The sequence below is a fragment of the Rattus norvegicus genome, chromosome 12 (genome assembly GCF_021556685.1).
Source record: "Rattus norvegicus strain SHRSP/BbbUtx chromosome 12, alternate assembly SHRSP_T2T, whole genome shotgun sequence".
NCBI classification, from domain to species: domain Eukaryota; kingdom Metazoa; phylum Chordata; class Mammalia; order Rodentia; family Muridae; genus Rattus; species Rattus norvegicus.
Genome location: NC_141545.1, coordinates 10,218,039 through 10,237,893, shown reverse-complemented (window position 1 = coordinate 10,237,893; position 19,855 = coordinate 10,218,039). Strand labels below are relative to the sequence as shown.

General features: G+C 37.5%; 1 protein-coding gene across 1 annotated transcript in view; it reads right to left on the bottom strand.

The window, feature by feature from the left end:
* Positions 1-12,785: 12,785 nt before the first annotated feature.
* Positions 12,786-19,855, bottom strand: part of LOC120093129 (vomeronasal type-2 receptor 116-like) — a 58,197-nt gene continuing 51,127 nt past the window's right edge. Inside the window, exon 5 of the mRNA XM_087579638.1 lies at positions 12,786-13,705. Coding sequence (XP_087435764.1) covers positions 12,786-13,705 — 920 coding nt within the window. The remainder of the gene's footprint in view (positions 13,706-19,855) is intronic.

Sequence of the window (19,855 nt, the reverse complement as noted above, 5' to 3'; positions counted from 1 at the left end):
TTGATGACTTTTAGTTGAAAATTGATTTTATTTGATATTAGAATGGCTACTCCAGCTTGCTTCTTCTGACCATTTGCTTGGAAAATTGTTTTCCAGCCTTTCACTCTGAGGTAGTGTTTGTCTTTCTCTCTGTGGTGTGTTTCCTGTAGGCAGCAGAATACAGGGTCCTCATTGCGTATCCAGTTTGTTAATCTATGTCTTTTTATTGGGGAGTTGAGGCCATTGATGTTAAGAGATATTAAGGAATAGTGATTATTGCTTCCTGTTATATTCATATTTGGACATGAGGTTATGTGTGTGTGCTTTTCTTCTCTTCGTTTTGTTGCCAAGACGATTAATTTCTTGCTTTTTCTAGGGTGTAGCTTGCCTCCTTATGTTGGGCTTTACCACTTATTATCCTTTGTAGTACTGGATTTGTAGAAAGATATTGTGTAAATTTGGTTTTGTCATGAAATATCTTGGTTTCTCCATCTATGTTAATTGAGAGTTTTGCAGGATACAGTAACCTGGGCTGGCATTTGTGTTCTCTTAGTGTCTGTACGACATCAGTCCAGGATCTTCTGGCTTTCATAGTCTCTGGTGAAAAGTCTGGTGTGATTCTGATAGGTCTGCCTTTATATGTTACTTGACCTTTTTCCCTTACTGCTTTTAATATTCTTTCTTTATTTTGTGCGTTTGGTGTTTTGACAATTATGTGACGGGAGGTGTTTCTTTTCTGGTCCAATCTATTTGGAGTTTTGTAGGCTTCTTGTATGTCTATGGGTATCTCTTTTTTTAGGTTAGGGAAGTTTTCTTCTATGATTTTGTTGAAGATATTTACTGGTCCTTTGAGCTGGGAGTCTTCACTCTCTTCTATACCTATTATCCTTAGGTTTGATCTTCTCATTGAGTCCTGGATTTCCTGTATGTTTTGGACCAGTAGCTTTTTCCGCTTTACATTATCTTTGACAGTTGAGTCGATGATTTCCATGGAATCTTCTGCTCCTGAGATTCTCTCTGCCATCTCTTGTATTCTGTTGGTGAAGCTTGTATCTACGGCTCCTTGTCTCTTCTTTTGGTTTTCTATATCCAGGGTAGTTTCCATGTGTTCCTTCTTGGTTGCTTCTATTTCCATTTTTAATTCCTTCAACTGTTTGATTGTGTTTTCCTGGAATTCTTTCAGGGATTTTTGTGATTCCTCCCTATAGGCTTCTACTCGTTTATTTATGTTTTCCTGGAATTCTTTCATGGATTTTTGTGATTCCTCTCTGAAGGCTTCTACTTGTTCATTTATGTTTTCCTGTGTTTCTCTATGGGAGTTCTTCATGTCTTTCTTGAAGTCCTCCAGCATCATGATCAAATATGATTTTGAAACTAGATCTTGCTTTTCTGGTGTGTTTGGATATTCTGTGTTTGCTTTTGTGGGAGAATTGGGCTCTGATGATGCCATGTAGTCGTGGTTTCTGTCGCTTGGGTTCCTTCGCTTGCCTCTTGCCATCAGATTATCTCTAGTGTTACTTTGTTCTGCTATTTCTGACAGTGGCTAGAATGTCGTATAAGCCTGTGTGTCAGGAGTGCTGTAGACCTGTTTTCCTGTTTTCTTTCAGCCAGTTATGGGGACAGAGTGTTCTGCTTTCGGGCGTGTAGTTTTTCCTCTCTACAGGTCTTCAGCTGTTCCTGTGGGCCTGTGTCTTGAGTGCACCAGGTAGGTCGCTCGGAGCTGGAAGGTTTGTCTTACCTGTGGTCCCAAGGCTCAAGTTTGCTCGTGGGGTGTTGCTTATGATCTCTCTGCAGGGGCAGCAACCAGGAAGATCTTTGCCGCCCTTTCCGGGGCTTCCGTGCACCAGGGTTCCAGATGGCATTTGGTGTTTTCCTCTGGAGTCAGAGGTGTGGGCAGAGTGCAGTCTCTTCTGGTTTCCCAGGCATGTCTCACTCTCTGAAGGTTTATCTCTCCCTCCCATGGGATTTGGGTGAAGAGGATTGTTTATCCACTTGGTCCCTTCAGGTTCCGGCAGTGTCTCAGACGCAGCAGATTTCCTGCTCCTGTGCCCTTATCCAAGGGAACCCAGAGGCCGTATACAGTTTCCTCTTGGGCCAGGAATGTGGACAGGGGTGGGCAGTATTGGTTGTCTCTCCTGCTCTGCAGTCTCAGGAGTGCCCACCTGTCTTGGCGGTGAGCTCTCTCTCCCACGGGGTTTGGGAGCAGTGAGCTCGTTAATTATTCTTATATGTGGTTTTTATTGACACTCTGTATGCCAATAAGGTGAAGGAATGGCAGAAAATAGCAAAATAGGGCACCAAGAGGCAATCCAAACACAAACTCCAGGATTTTCTTTTGGCCTTGGTAGTGAAAATGCAGGTAACAGCCATGTGATAAGCTGTAAAAGTGAAGGGCAGCAGTACCTTCAGGAGAGGTATACCTCGCCATAAGTCTTATTCAGCACTATTCACAGTTGGTAAGTTGAAAAACTAACCTTGGTGCTGATCATCAGAGATATGAATAAAAAACTGTGATACATGTGGATTTTTTTTCAGTTATAAAGAATAAACTGTGTCATTTGCAGGAAAATAGGTGTAACTGGAGGTAATCATATTGCGTGAACTATGTTAGTCTTAGACAAATACCAAATGTTATCTTTTATTGTTAAGTGTTACAATTTAGTTAGATATATAAAATCATATATAGAGAGATGACATGGAAATAGACACAAAACTGTCTAGGTGAACCCAGAGGAACACAGGAGGATAGAGGCCTGAAAATGGAGAGAATTACTGGCAATGGAGTCATATGAAGAAATACTTCAATGACTTGCAAGAAAACGGCCTCATGCAGCCCAGTTTAGTAAACTAAACACATTTAAAATTTCAAAAAATGAGAAAAGTAGTGACCCCAATAAATAAAATTAGAGGAGAAAAACATGACAATATATCAAATTCCTATAGAATCCAGATAATTATTAGGAAATACTTCACAAACTCATTTTCTAAATGAAAGAAATATAGATAAAAAGGATGAGTCCCTAGACACATGTAACCTATGAAAACCAAATGATGAATGTCTCAAACAATTCCATAATATCAAGAACTACAGCAACAAAAAGGATCAAATGTGTAATAAAATCATCCCATCAAAGAAGACTTCCAAGGATTAGATACAATTACTGGTGAATTTTACCAAATCCAAGAGGAATAGCTAACACTAACACTCTTTAATTTCTTCCATAAACAAGAAAGGGAAACAATATTACCAAAGTCAATTTAAAAAGCTATTGTTTTCCTTTAAAGTCCCAAATATAAAAAGGAAAACCAAATTATTTGATTCATTAACCTATAGGCAAAAATTCTCAACCAATTATTTGTAAATCACATTCAAGAATCAATGTAATTATATTTTAGTTAAAATGTGCTAAAAAAATTTAAGAGGGATACACTCCCAAGATACAAGTTGATTTTATTCAAAAGATACAAGTTTCACTCAATAGATGCAAACCAATCAATATATGCAAAATGAAAATATCTTGAGATAAATCTAACTAAGCAAATCAAATTCTTTTATGATATTAAGACATTGAAGAAGTTTTCAAACTTTGAAGAAATAAGTTGAAGAAGAGATCAGGAGATCAAATGATCTCCCATCCTCATGGATTGGAATAACTAATGTAGTTAAAGAGGTCATTCTATCAAAAGCAATCTTCAGATTTATTAAAATTATAACACAGTCATTCACAGAAATTCAAAGGTTAATTTTCAGTTTCATGTGGAAACAAAATACACAGTATTGCTAAAACAAGTCTGAACAATAAGACATCTATTGGAGTTATCACCATCACTGATTTCAAGCTGTATTACAGAGATATAGTAATGAAAATAGGATAGTATTGGCAGAAAACACACACGCACACACACACACACACACACACACACACAGATCAATCTTCTAGACCTGAAGAACCCCACACAAATCCATACAGCTATTGAGACATTTTGAAAAAGAAGCCAGAAATGCACACTAGATAAAATGCAGCACCTTCAACACATAGTGTTGTTCAGATTACATGGCTGCATGCAGAAGAATGGAATTAAATCCATATATACCCTCCACAAAATGTAAGTCAAAGTAGACTGAAAACCTTAACGTGAAAGTATATACACTGAACCCTACTGAAGAAAAAGTAGGGAATAGTCACGGACTCATAAGCATGAGAAAAGTATTTTTTGACAAGCACACTGATAGCACAGTCACTAAAGATGAACAATTAATAAATGAGGCCTCATTAACCTAAGAAGCATCTGCATGTCAGTGGACACTGTAATTGGACCAAGTGGCAGCCTACAGAATGGGAAAAGTTTATTTTTTTTTTTACCAAGTAGATATCTGATAGGTTGATCTACAAAATATATAAAGTACTAATGTTAAACAAAACAAAAAACCCCATAACAACAACAAACTGGGCTTCAAGAAACACATAACCCAGTTAAGTAACGGAGTACATACCCAACAAAAAATTGTGAAGAAAATGGAAGAGAAACAGATAAATGTTCAACATCCTTAGTCATTAGGGAAATTTAAATCAAAACTACTTTGAGATTTCATCTTATATCATTCTGAATAACCCATATCAACAAAACAGTGACAAGACATGCTGACAAAAAAGTGGAATAAGGAAAAAGCTCATTCATTGCTGGTTTTCAGTATGGCAAATCCTCAGAAAGCTGGGGATGTACTTCAAGATCTAGCAATACAACATTTGGACATATACTCAAAATGAGCTTCATCCTACAATAGAGACAGTTGCTTAAAGACATTCATTGCTGCTCTAGTCACAATAGACAGAACATGGAAAAACCTAGCATATAGAGATGGCTAAAAAATATCTGGTACATTTATAAAATAAAATATTACCTATCCAATAAAAATGAAATCATGGAGTTTTCATGTAAATGGATTGAACTAGAGAAACATCATCCCAGGTGAGGTAACTCAGTCCCAGAAAGTCAAATTTGGTATGTGTTTTCTTATATGTGAATATTGTCTCTTAACTCATCCATCAGCAATGAAGTGTAGTCAATGTAATCACAGGAATCAGCAAGGGAGTAAGTGATTAGATTGAAAGAGGGATGGATCTCCTTAGGAAGAGGACATAGAATGGATTGTTATGGACGTTTGAAGGGAGACAAGAATGGGAGGATCAAACAGTGACGGAGAGGAATGAGGGGATGAAGAAAGAAATATAAGGAGGAACGGCTAGGCCTAAGGAACATTTGAAGGGTCATAAGACAACCTAATACAGTAGAAGCTTCCTATAACATGTACTTATATAAAGGTGTTCCAAATGAAATTCCTCAATAGCATGATACAGAATAGTTCCTCTTTTCATCAGAAGCAACTTTCAGTATGAAGATGGGTTGTATCTAATTGAATTATTGGCCAAAGTGTACCCATCATGAACCCTAAATAATCTAAGCTATTGCCAAGGCTATTGGTTTTTTTCCACAAACTGATAGTAAGGCTCTATTGATAAAGTCAACACCTACAGAACTCACTGAAGATGTAGAAGTCAATCTGCTCACTACCTCGAGCTTTCACCTCTATGGACACTTACTAATGGGACTAGAAGTTATTTTGCATGTTAGTAGTTGAGATACTAAATATCAACCCAGCTACAAACTTTACACATACAATTATGACCTACTTCCAAGATATGCTGCTGCAATAATGTTACAAAGCTTGAGGGAATAACCAAGTAATATCTTATTTGAGTGAAGACCCACACTATTAGATGGCATGAAACACTGCTTGGGCATCTAAGAACCTGAAGTCAGATAGTCCAGTAATCTTGAAGAAAACCAAATACTAATTGAATAGAGCAATGAAATGACTCCTAACATTTGTTTTAGGAACATTTTTCCTTACTCAGCCATCAAGAGAGAAGCTTCCTCCTGTAGCAAATCGGAATAAATACAGAGACCCATGGCCAGAGTGTATAGACTGAGAGACCTTTGAACATTAGTCCTAAAAGGGGTATTTCCATGAAATCCTTCCCTTCAGAGCATAGAAAATTTTGTGAAGGAGGACGCAGAAAGAGTGTAAGAGCCAGAATTGATAGAGCACACTAAGTGTTCAAGAACTTCTAGACAGGACCAGGGTTGTACACAAATGAATGCATGGAAACATGCAGCCAGCATGTGCAGGGCCTACACCTGATGGGGTTTTAGAGAAAAATGAAGTTTAGGCACATGTTACCATCCCTAACCCAGAGACTGTCTCCTACTGACAGACATATGAAAATGAAAAAGTGTTTTTTTCTAAGGGAGTCTCACTGGAAGAATAAACTACTCTTTGTGTGTACTCCATGTCTCACCCTTGTTGGCCAACAGAAAATAAACTTAACAGCATCTTTGGGGGTCTTCATCTCATAATGAGATGGTTGAGATATGAATAGGGCAGTCACATGTCTAAGTCTGTTGAGGTCCCAGCTCTGAAAGGAGAATTAGACATAAAACCTCCTCTTTAATCCAGAAGCTATTTCCAGTTGATAAACAATTGGAAAAAAATCAGTTTTTATCTAATGGAGTAACACTGGTATACAAAACACACTTAAGCGCAGTCTCATGCTCAGCACTAGATGGCCAAAACAATATATCCAAAGATATTTTGAAAATGTGATTTGTTATGTTTATTTTGCAATGCTTTTTCTGGACATTTCATATATATATATGTATATATATATGTATATATATATGTATATATATATGTATATATATATGTATATATATATGTATATATACACTCCCGATTTAATTTTTATGGGTTTTCCTTGTGGGTGAATGTGTGCAGCCCATTCACAAAACATAAGCCAAGAATTTAACAATTTAAACAGAACCATAACCAATGAGGAGATTAAAATAGTAATCAAAAGTCTTCAATTAATAATATCCAGGGCCAGAATTATCACACCATAATTCTCCTGGATTTTTAATTCTTCAGATTCTTCTTAAAACATTCCTTCTTAAACCATTAAAAAAGAGAAAAGAAACAGAATGAGCACTTAAAACCTTCTACAAAGCCAGTGTCACTGTACTACTAAAACCAGGTAGAGATACTGTAGGCTAATATTTGTGATGAACATAGATTGAAAGAAATTTAAGAAAACAACAGTAAATATAATGTAGAAACACAGAAAGAAGAACATCAACTATGACCAAGTTGGTTTTATCTTTCAAATGTATAGATGACTCAGCATATTTCTCCAGGAAATAAATGAAATAAACAACATAAAGTGGCTTAAGACAAAAATCACCTGATTATTTCAATTGATGCAGAAAAGGTTTTGACAAAATCCATCATACTGTCATGGTAAAGGTCTTAAAGAATGTAGAGCTAAAGGCAATATATCACCACACAACAATACAGACACACACATACACACACACATATAGGCAACATCAACCTAAATGGAGATGTAAATTAGTCAGGAGTATACAACACTCCAATTTCTTCTTAATATTGTGTTTGAAGTACTACCTAGAGCAATGAGGCAATACAAGGAAATTAACAAGACACAATTAAGCAAATGAAAATCAAACCATCATTATTTGTAGGTCACATAATGCTATGTATTTGAGATTAAGAAATTCTTCCAGAATAGAAATGATCACCAAATTCATCAATGTGGCAGCATCTTGTACAATCAGTAGCTTTTATGATACACTAAAAATCAACATACAGAACAAGAGAACATGGACACATACACATTCACAATAGTCTAAGGGAAAATATGAGAATAAATACAACCAAGGAAATGAATAATTTATTCAGTGAAATCTTTAAGCTTCTGAAGAAAGAGGGAGAGGGAGACACTAGGAGTAAAATGATATTCTATGTTCATAGACTGGTAGGAATAGTGTGGTGAAAATGAGCATCCTACCAAAAGCTCTTTAAAGTCTCAATGCAACCCCAGTGAAAATGATATCTATTTTTTCACAGGAAATAACATGTGTAATTTCAAATGAAACCACAAAGGATCCTGAAGTGAGGAAATGATGCTTGAAGGATTACAATTCCCTATTTTAAGATATATTAGAGAGCCATAATAACAAAACAACATTGGTACTGTGACAAAACAGACATGTAGACCAATGGAACAAAAATGAAATCCCAAACATGAATACATGTTACTTCAACCAGTTAATATTTGACTGAGATGCCAAAAAAAGAAGAAAAAAGAAAAAAGAAAGAAATCCACATGCTGAAGAAAAGAGGCATCTTCAAGAAATGCATACAAAACATTAAAATTAACCTTGTATCTGTCAATTTGCACAAAACCTAATTCCAAATGGATCAAAAGCAAAAGTGTGAAGCCTGAAACTCTGAGATTATTAGAAAAAACACATGGTATCCTCCATGATACAGTTGTAGTGAAAGATTCTGTTTGCCCAAGAATTAAAGCTAACAACTGAGTATTGGGATTTCATAAAATTAAACATCTTCTGCATAACAGTCAACAAGGTGTAGAAACAGCCCAGAAAGTAACAATAGCTTTGCCAACACTTTCTGTGGTTTAATACCCATAACATAGAAAAATGATAATTCTTTACTATCTTGGAATTGAATTTTCCATATGCTCACTGTACAGAATGCATGCCAGTAACTTGCTTTGTGATATTAGATTATATTATTAGATATAATTAATGACAAAACTAATTTTTGACAACAGGCTAGAAGAGGGCAAGAATAGTGGAGTAATAAGGGGAGATTTGAGTCTCAGAACAGAAAGAAACTAGAATAATTTTGTTTTTTTTTGGGGAAAAACTAATAAACAGAAATAATAATAATAAATTAGAGACAGTTCTTGGGATATAACAGCAGTATGTTGGATGTTGATATCAGGGTTGAATGCACACATAATTATTTAGGCATTGCATATATTTAACATATGACAGAAAATAAACAGAAAATTATTAACTTACTGAATATAGAAATTATTTTTGCCTCGATTATCAGATGCAGAATCAATGGTAATAGGAGAAAGTGATAAAAATGCAGCAACTACGATATCTCCATCCTTGTATACATTAGTTTTTGTCTTTGCAGCACAGGAAGAGCGGTCAAAGGAGTAGACATCACTGGAATATTGCAGAAGCAGGAACATAAAAATCAGAAGAAACATCATAGATGTAACCGCAAATTTTAAGTCTGTGTACAGTTTGAATTTGCCATGACAGGAGGTGTATACATATCCAATAAATTTGTATTAATTCCTGTAAATTCCGATTTTGTTGTTGACTAAAACAGGTACTCTTATTCCCATGGCTTCTTCAACTCAGTTTTCGAATATCCTCTGGAGCACCTGAAAAACCTCTTTCTTAGGACTCCAAATCTGAAGTCGCAATTGCCAGAAAGAAAAACATTATGGAAAATATGTTTGGGGCTCATCATCTCCAATCCTAGGTGCTATAATTTCATCCAGTTTCAGTGACAACAGGGCTCCTGAGCTGCAGTACTCTTGGGAAGACCTGATCAATCTGATGTTAAAAAACTTAACCTTCTGCTGTGGATGAAAATATTGTCATAAGGGTTGGGAATATATCTTAATTGTTAGTATGCTTTTCTATCATTTACAATGTCCTGGGTGTAATCACCAGAAATACATAAACTGGGCATTGTTTTAAACATCTGTAATCCCAGCACTGGGGATCAAGACACAGAAGAATCAGGAGATCAAGATAATCCTTGTAGACACAAAATGCTTGAGATCATCCTGTACTAAAGGCTATCTCAAAAAAGTTGTTAAAATCCATTTGTATATCCTCAGGATTAATTTTTGCACCTTTAATATGATTTTCTTATAGTATGTGAGGTATCTGTACTCATTCCTACTTAAATAGATACAAATGAACTACAAATTATATATATATACATATATGTATACATACATGTACATATATAGTGATTTATATATGCATTAGTGAAAATTTACTAAATAATTTCACATTGAATTTAATTCATCAGGTGTGCCACATTCTACTTTATGCAAGGCATTAGTAATTTGGAAAATCATATGGCTAGGATAGAGTAAGAAATGTGACTTATCTGTCCTTTGATATTAACTTTTTCCAATCCTTAACAATGCTTTGAAATGGAGAGTACTAAGGGGTTTTGTCATTTTTTATATAGATATCTGTGTTTGTGTGTGCATATCGTGTGGAGGCCACAGGTTGAAATCAAATGTCTTACTTTTCTAGTCAATATCTTACTTTTTGAAACAAGTTTCTAAGTAAAACCAGAACTTTTTGATTTACCTAGTATAATTGAGCAACCACTTTCTGCCTCTCCAAGGAAGTACTAGGAGTATAAATGTATGTGATATGCCCCTATAGTTTATGGGAACTGGGGATCTGAACACAGGTCGTCATTATTTTATGGTCAACTGAACCATTACCCTTGCCCCTAAAGTCTACAACTTTTCAGATAAAAACAACTTTTAATCAGCTGGAGACATATCATTATTTTTTAAATGTACCTAGCATACATACAGAAGAACTTTAAGTACAAAATAATGAATTTCAAAGAGTTTTGTGCAAATGTTTATTTTAACACTTTATACCTTTTGCAGCACTGGGTATTGAACACAGTGCCTCCTACATGCTAAGCTGAAGATGAAAAACACATCTGAACTGGGATTTTTTCATCTTAAAGATTAAAATCATAAGATTAACAGAACAAAGATGGTAGTAGAAATGATTATGTTTAGCAAGTTAAATCAGACTCACAAATACAAATACCAAAGGTTCTTTCTGTTATCTTCTGTTTGTGTGGTTACCTGAAAGCAGAAAAGAGAGATGGAAGAGAGAACACGAGAGGGCAATAGAGAGTAATTGGAATGTTACATAAAGAAAAATTGGGGAATGTTGGAGGAGACAAAAGAGACCATAGAGAAGTGAAGAGGAAAGGTTTCTTCTCCCAGGAGTTGTTATTGCTAATATAACTTTCAGAATCATTCTTTTCAATAATTTTATCTTCAGAAGTTTCCTTGGATTTGTGAGTTTCAGGTTGGAGATAACGTCTTTGATCTACTTGGAATTTAGATTTTTGCAAGTTGGGTGATAAGAATACAGTTGATTTTGTTGTATTTCATTTTTAAATTTATTATAGTCATTTTAATAACTATACCACATTCATCATAAGTGAAAGAACTGAAGAGAATAGACATTGTTGTAAGCACAAACCTTGCCTTTCATACTCTGTTTATGCAGTATTAGTTAAGATTGTTTTGTTTATCTTATTATGTCTGCTGTATTTTTACCAATAACTAAGTGTTGTTTGAAAACCATGAACAGGCTCAACTCTGCATGTGGTATTTTTTATAAGGATTTTTAAAATTAATGTTTTACATTATTAAGAACAATATTCTTTTTTTATTAAACAGTTTTCATTGTTTCAGAATTTTATAAATGTGTATAATGTGTTTTGTTCAAATTAATTCCCATTATCTGTCATCCAGTTTTGTAGCCTATTATCCATCTACTTCCAAATTCATGTGCTCCTTTTTGAAAAAAAACAAAGCAATGCAAAGCAAAACAAAACAAAAAATAAGAACAAAAATGTCTACAGCTAGGAGACATGTAGAAAAGTCTAAAAACAAGCAGGTAATTTTCCTGTGATGGTTTCTCATCTGTAAAGCATGGATTGTAATTCTATGATGGATAAGTCCTTCTAGGGAAGGCTGAAGGGATTATATTTTAGGAAAGATTTCCACTACTAACTAATATGGTTACCATAATGTATATATCACGAGTTAATTGCTTCTGAAACAGTAAGCATGCATTTACAAGTTAGAACACATTCCAAGATGTGTTAAAAAAATTAACCATGTGATTCATTCCCTTGAAACAGGTAGAAATTAAGAATGATCACATTGCATGGCATCACATCAGAGCTGGAGGAGACTGCAAAATTAGGAGGAAGGAGAAGGATAGCCCAGTAGAATAACTTGGAATTTAAAAGGGAACTTAAAAATTAAGAGAGCAATACACAGAATGCACAGAGAGATACAGAAGAAGCTGCAGAGAGTGTAGAAAGTGTACGCAGTCTTCTCCTGCTCAGGGGTCTTAACCGGACTTTCTTTTAACAGCAAGACAGGCTTAGTTTTACCAGAGAGAACAATTTTTTACAGCCCTGGGTTTAATTAATTTAGCCCTTGTTCTTGTTCTTTTGTTCCTTATTCATACGTAAATATAGACATGTGTGTGTGTGTGTGTGTGTGTGTGTGTGTGTGTGTGTGTGTGTCTGTAAATATATATTTATGGGATAAGTAAGTAGTTGACACCAACCAGAATGCATTAAGATATATGATTATATGTTCATGAATTTGTATATGAATTTATGTACATTGATGTGTATCAACTTGGGTAAAAGATTTTCTTTCTTCTAGTGCCTCTCTTCTGGTTCAATAAAAGTTTATTGTTCCAAGTATCCCTCACACCTGATGATCCAAAAGTGTGATAAACCAAGAGAAAAAACTGGAAACTGGCATTCATTCTCTCTCTCTCTCTCTCTCTCTCTCTCTCTCTCTCTCTCTCTCTCTCTCTGTCTGTCTCTCCAGCAACATGAAAGTAGAAAATAACTGAGAGGGAAGAAAGTCTGGGAGCTGGGAAAGAACAGGGCAATGAAACATATATGAATATAGAAATAAAGATTGTTTTAAGATAAGGAACAAGGGTAGACAGAGGGGATAGGATTATTAGTTTGTGAGGGGGATGAGTAGGAACAAAATATATGTATTGACTTGAAAATTAATAAAAATTTAGTAAGTCTTATAATTATAATGTATTTTGTCCCTGTGACCCTGAAGAGAGTTCCTTTGTGGTCTTAACAAAATAATGTAGCACTTGGGGGCAAAGATACAGCCTAGAAGTCCTGCACTGGAGACCAAGATGGAGAAGACCTCCACAACTACCATGTCCTTCCCCTTAGTACTGTGGTAGACAGGGAGGAAGGTGACCCAGACACTGCAGAACACCAGCATGCTGAATGTCAGGAACTTGGCTTCATTGAAGGTGTCAGGTAGGTTCCTGGCCAAGAAAGCCAAGGTGAAGCTTCCCAGGGCTAGAGCCCCCAGGTAACCCAGCACACAGTAGAAGGCAGTGACTGAGCCCTTGTTGCACATGATGATAATATGTTCATGTTCAGAGCGTGAATCTGTGTCAATGAATGGAGGGGAGTTTCCCAGCCAGACTCCACACAAGATAATTTGGATCAAGGTACAGATGGGTACTATGAAGTTAGGTGCCCGTGTTACCAACAACCACCTGATTCTTCTTCCTGGAGCGGTGATCTTGAAGGCCAGAACCACAGTAATCGTTTTGGCCAAAACAGTGGAAACAGCCACAGTGAACACCACTGCAAATGTGGTCTGTTGCAGGATGCAAGTGGCTGTGTTGGGATGGCCAATGAAGAGAAAAGAGCAGAGAAAACAGAAGTTAAGGGCAATGAGCAGGACATAGGTGAGAGTGCGGTTATTTGCCTTCACAATGGGAGTGTTCTTCTGCTTCAGAAAGATGCCAAGAACTAGAGATGATAGTGCAAAGAAGCACAAGGCTATGCAGGACAGACCTATCCCTATGGGGTCTTCATAATCCAGGAAGGTCATAGACTTTTGGAGGCAGTGGTTTTGTGCTGTGTTGGCGTATTGATGGTCTAGACACTGTATACACTGATCCACATCTGGTGAAAATGTACATTTTTGTTATTTCATGATCATTATTCTTTTGCTCACAGACCCTCTTATTTGAGTAGGTTAACCTGATAGCCTTCCTCTGTTACTTCCGATATCAAATAAATGTTGTGCAGGGACTAATGTGACTGCAACATTGTGACGCGGACAAAGTTATGATTTCTCCTCCTAATTCAATGATAAATTGGTCCGAAGATTCTGACACCACCAGAAACTTAGGAATGTACACTACACAGCCTCATTTTGGTTACAATATTGCCGTCATAGTTAGCACTTCCTGTGCTGGGGACCAATGGTCACCAGGTAAATTCACTTTCTGCCCAAGCCTGATGATGTGAGTTTGGATGTCCAGGACCCAGGTAAAGGCTGGACATAGAAGCACAAATATCTGTAATCCCAGGGCCACCCTATAGTGAGATGAGACACAGAGATAGAATTTGTCTTGGGAGCTCATGGGACATCTAGCCTATCTAATGCATCTGTGGAGAGACATAGTTTCAAGCAAAAGAGTCAAGTGATGACTGGCTCCCCAATTCCATATGTGCAACATGGTACATGCACTCCCACTCACATGGACTCTCTTTCTCTAAATTTAGAACAGTAACAAATTTGGTGAAATTTGCCACTATTGGGCAGTGGTATTTTCAATCTTGGAGTCTTTATATTCTGTGTAAATAAGTGAATATTTTTAGTTTTGTTGATGCATATGTGTGCATGAATATTTATGCAGCCTGTATGTATTTCTACATGTGTTACCCAGGGGTCAACTTAAGGTACATTCCTCATGAGCCATCTAATTTGCTTTGTAATGTGTGAACTGTCCAGGTATTGCTGATTAGTCTAGTTTGGCTGGCCAGGGAGTGCCAGGGATTTGTATTTCTGCCTTCCCAGTACTGGGGTTATAGACACAGTCCACCACCACACCTGGCTTTTTATGTGATTTTTCTGTTGGCAAATCCTACTATTAAGGTTGCAATCTACCATGTATGGAAAAGCTCTCCAATTAGAACTTACTGCCTGTAACTCCAAAAAAACTGAGTATGGTCATATCCTATGTCCAGATTATATGTTCACCTTCCACTTTCCTTATAAGAACCTGCCTAGAATCATTCCTACCCCAACCATTAATACATATCTACCTTTGAATTCCTAACCCATTCTCTAATATCTGTATAACTCTGTTCACCCCAAATAAAGTTGAGTGAAGTTGATTCCTGAATTCATTTTGTCTCTCTGTACTCACATCCTCTGGATCCTGTCCACAACACCCCCACACCCTATGTCCTTGACAGCCAATGGACAGCAGCCCTGGGTGAAAAGCGAGGTTCACAATTGTTAGAAATTTACCAAAGTTCCCAGGCTCATGGGTAAGTACTTAATTTACTTCGCCATCCCCCCATTTCAGTTCTCTCTTCTTTGGCCTATGAATTGTTAAAAGACAGTTAATGTTAGATTTACAAAAGATTCAGCTGAGCTCAACATAGACCAACAACAAAATGTAAAGAAGTGAGAATGTCACTTCCCCTCCACTCTAGAGTAAAAAGCCAAAGAGAAGGGGAAATTCTCCAGAAACAACCCCAGTAAACCAAACTTTTGGATGGGATATGTATATCTCATCCCTCCTCACAAAACATAGGGACCATCATTGAAGAGGAGTTAGAAGGAGTGTAAGAGCAAAACGGTGAGGAGGAATATTGCAGGAAGGCTTCTGGGCGTGATGTGGCAACTGTACCCATTAACTCAGAGCAGATGCGCTTGCCTAAAGAAGACTTGTATAAGATCAGATGGCTAACATTTTCATATGGATCAGGGAGGGGCTCATGTGGTCCCATTCTAGCTGAGGCTATAAGAAGGTTATGGTTTTAGGGGAAAGAAAGTCAATTACCTTCTGTGATGTTCCTGGTAAGTCCACCATTTTCTAGTAGATGTGTGTTTTAGCAGCACTGATTGGATTTAGTGAGTTATAAAAATGAACACCCATCAAACAAACAAAAAATTAAAGATGACATGAAATTGAGAGGTGAAAAAGGGAGGATCCATGTATAAAACTACAAAGATCACATTAAAAATATTTTTGAATGGCAGGTCCTAGAATCAAAGCATCAGAGGGGAATCTGATGTTCTGTATGAAATAGATGCTGAGAAGGGACAGGGTGCCAGCTGTGTCAAGGTAAATTATTAAAGTGGGATAAAGTGGGAGTGGATCATAGACTAATTCCACCAAGGGGACTGGAAAAAAATCTTAGTTAGATGTATGCATGTAAGTATGAGGGACTTGAGTTCAATTACCAGCACTCATTTAAAAGTGCAAGTGCAACTCTAAGCACCTATGATCTCAGAACTAGTTTGACAAAGAAAGGAAGGTCTTTCTAGCTAGCTATTGTAGCCAGATTACAAGCATGCAGTTTCAGTGAAAGATCTTGTCTCAAAAAAGAAGGTGGAGAGCGATACACACTTGTTTGTATGCACATCCTACTCCTCACCCCACTCTACTACTACCATCAGCACCACCACTGTGTTTGAGAATGTAGCAAACTTGGGTTTCCCATCTGTAAAGTCTATCCAGGTACTAAGAATGCAAGGTCCCACAAAACACTCTGAACCTTCATAGAAGATGCCCTGAAATCTAATTCTAATGTACATCAGCATACTCAGGTAGAAGCTGAATGGTGCCAGTGGTGAGGGAATCATAGTTTTAACTAAAATTATCCAGTTGGAGGCTCTGGCAAGATTGTTTATTTGGGGGAAGCATTGCTCTGCAGGCCTGACAACTTGAGTTTCATTCCTGGACTTGAAAAAATGTGAAAGGAGAGAACTGATCTCCCACAGTTGTCTTCTCATTTTCCGTGTGTGTGCCATGTGTGTTGTGGTGGTTTGAATAAGAATACCTCCCTTGGCTCATATATTTGGATACTTGGTCATCAGTGAATGACAGACTTGAGAAAGATTAGAAGGCATGGTCTTGTCAGAGGAAGAGTGTTATGGGGAGTTGGGGGTGAGGGGTATAGACATTGAGGCTTTCAAAAGCCAAAGTCAGGCCCAGTGGCTCTCTTCTTGTCTGCAGATCCAGATGTAGAACTCTGAGCTATTTCTTCAACACTATGACTACCTGTGCCACCTAGCAGCCTATAATGATGATAATGTACTAAACCTTTGAATTTAAGTTCTAACAAGTGCTTTCTTTTATAGGAGTTGTCAAAGTCAGTGTGGATTATCACAGCGGTAGATTGATGATCAAGCAGTTAATAACAGGACTGAGGTGTTGCTGTGGCTGGGCTGACCATGTTTGTTGTAGGAATGTGGAAGACTTTTGGATTTTGGACCAGAATAGTGGTTGGATGATTTAAGTGGGTCTTAATGTGCTATCTTCGTTAGAGCACAGAAGACAGTGCAGAGAGCAATGTAGATTATAATGGCTTGACTGAAGAGCCTTCACAGGAGAAGAATATTATGAACTAGCCTAGAGATTGTTCTCATGATATTTTGGAGAAGAATGTGGCAGCTTTCTGGCTTTGTCCAAAAATGAAAGAAAGAAAGAAAGAAAGAAAGAAAGAAAGAAAGAAAGAAAGAGGGAGAGAGAGAGAGAGAGAGAGAGAGAGAGAGAGAGAGAGAGAGAGAGAGAGAGAGAGAGAGAGAAAGATGATCTGTCTAAGGCTAAATTGAAGAAATTTAGATTAATAGCACTGGTAGAAGAGATTTCAAGACAATTTCGGATTGAATGCTGCATGGTTGTTGTGGTCAACTTCATGAAGATCTATAATGAAAAGAAGCAATTTGAGCAAACCAAAATGTATGGTTTGAGGAGATTATGAACACCTGAAAATGTAATGGAGATAAGACCAGTGTTCCAGGAGATAATATATTAAAAAAAACCTAGGGAGTGGTAACCTCAAGATCTCACCCAGCTAAGGTTCCAAATTGTGGAAAGAAATGAAAGAAAAGTTAAGCAGTGAAAGAAACCATTGACAACAGAAAGCCAATTAAAGATGTAGTTGTATGAGGGGGCCATTATCCAGTCACAGCAAATATTGGAATGGTTGCAGTTTCATCCAAATTGTTCTGTATTTAGAGTGAAGAATCCATGAAAGGAGCACTGAAGCCTTCCTCCATAGCTAAGTAAATTATCAGGATTATTTTAGGGGTATCCCTGATTGAGCCCCAAAGAGACCACTGAGTGAAGCTGTGAAGGTGAAGTTCAGATTACGTTGGAGATCCTAAGATATTGGAAATGACACAGTTGTGGGATATCTTCTGACCATGTGTGGGATGATTTCAAGAGTGAGAAATTATTGCAGACATATTGTGCTTTGCTCTGGAATTACCTGTATTTTGATGCTAATTCCACTGCCCCAAGAACAGCTGCCTAGTCATGTATTCAGGACTCAAGTGACTTCACCAGAAACTTCTCCCCATTTAATTTGTAAAATACAGGTGAGGGCTGGTGCAGGATAGAATGAGGCCTGTCATTGGATGAGAAGGAAGGATGGGCAGAAAAAAAAGCTAAAGGGAAGAGAAAGAGATAGAAGGAGAGGGCAGGGAAACCGGGGAGACAACATCGTAGCTGATGTTGTGATTCCATGGTGCACCTGTACAGCGTAGATCATTTTCACTTTTTTCCATCTTTATTAAATTGGCTATTTCTTATTTACATTTCAAAAGTCATTTCCGTTCTTGGTTTCCAGGCCAACATTCCCCTAACCTTTCCTTCTCCCCTTCTATACAGATGTTCCCCTCCCAATCCTCCCACCATAACCTAACTCCCCCCAAGAATCCCTTATCATTAGGGATCCAGCCTTGGCAGGACCAAGGGCGTCCCCTTCCACTGATACCCTTACTAGGCTATTCATTGGTACGTATGCAGTTGGAGCCCAGGGTCAGTCCATGTATAGCCTATGGGTAGTGGTTTAGTCCCTGGAAGCTCTGGTTCGTTGGCATTGTTTTTCAAATGGAGTCTCTAGCCCTTTCAAGCTCTTTCAGTCCTTTCTCTCATTCCTTCAACAAGGGTCCCATTTCCAGTTCAGTGTTTTGCTGCTCACATTCGCCTTTGTTCATGCCATATTCTGGTTTTGTCTCCCAGGAGAGATCTACATCTGGATCTTGTCAGCCTGCACTTCTTTGCTTCATCCATCTTATCTAGTTTGGGGGCTTTATATGTAGTGTGGGGCCGGCCCTGAATGGGCGTTCCTTCAGGCTCTGTTCTAAATTTTGCCTCCCTATCCCCTCCTAAGGGTATTCTTGTTCCCATTTTAAAGAAGGAGTTAAGCATCCTCATTTGGTCATCCTTCTTGAATTTCATGTGTTCTGTGCATCTAGGGTAATTCGAACATTTGGGATAATATCCACTTATCAATGAGTGCATACCATGTATGCTTTCTGTGATTGGGTTACCTCGGTGAGGATGATACTTTCCAGTTCCATTCATTTGTCAATGAATTTCATAAAGTCATTGTTTGTGATAGAGGTGTAGTATTCCATTGTGTAGATGTACCATATTTATTTTCTCTATCCATTCCTCTGTTGGACGGAATGTGGGTTCTTTCCAGCTTCTGGGTATTATAAATAAAAACATAGTGGAGCATGTGTATTTGTTATATGTTGGGGCATCTTTTGGGTATATGCCCAAGAGAGGTTTAGCTAGGACCTCAGGTATTTCAATGTCCAATTTTCTGAGGAACCTCAAGACTGATTTCCAGAGTGATTGTACCAGTCTGAAATCCCACCAACAATGGAGGAGTGTTCCTCTTTCTCCACGTCTTCACCAGCATCTGCTGTTTCTGGAGTTTTTAATCATAGCCATTATGACTGGTGTGAGGTGGAATCTCAGGGTTGTTTTGATTTCCATTTCCCTTGTGACTAAAGATGTTGAACAATTCTTTAGCTTCTCAGCCATTCAGCATTCCTCAGCTGTGAATTCTTTGTTTAGCTCCGAACCACATTTTTAATAGGGCTATTTGCTCCGTACAGTCTAACTTTGTTAATTTTTTGTATATTTTGGATATAAGCCCTCTATCAGCTGTAGTATTGGTAAAGGTGTTTTTCCAATCTGTTGGTTGCCGTTTTGTCTTAACAACAGTGTCCTTTGCATTATAGAAGCTTTGTAGTTTTGTGAGATCCCATTTGTCAATTCTTGATCTTAAAGC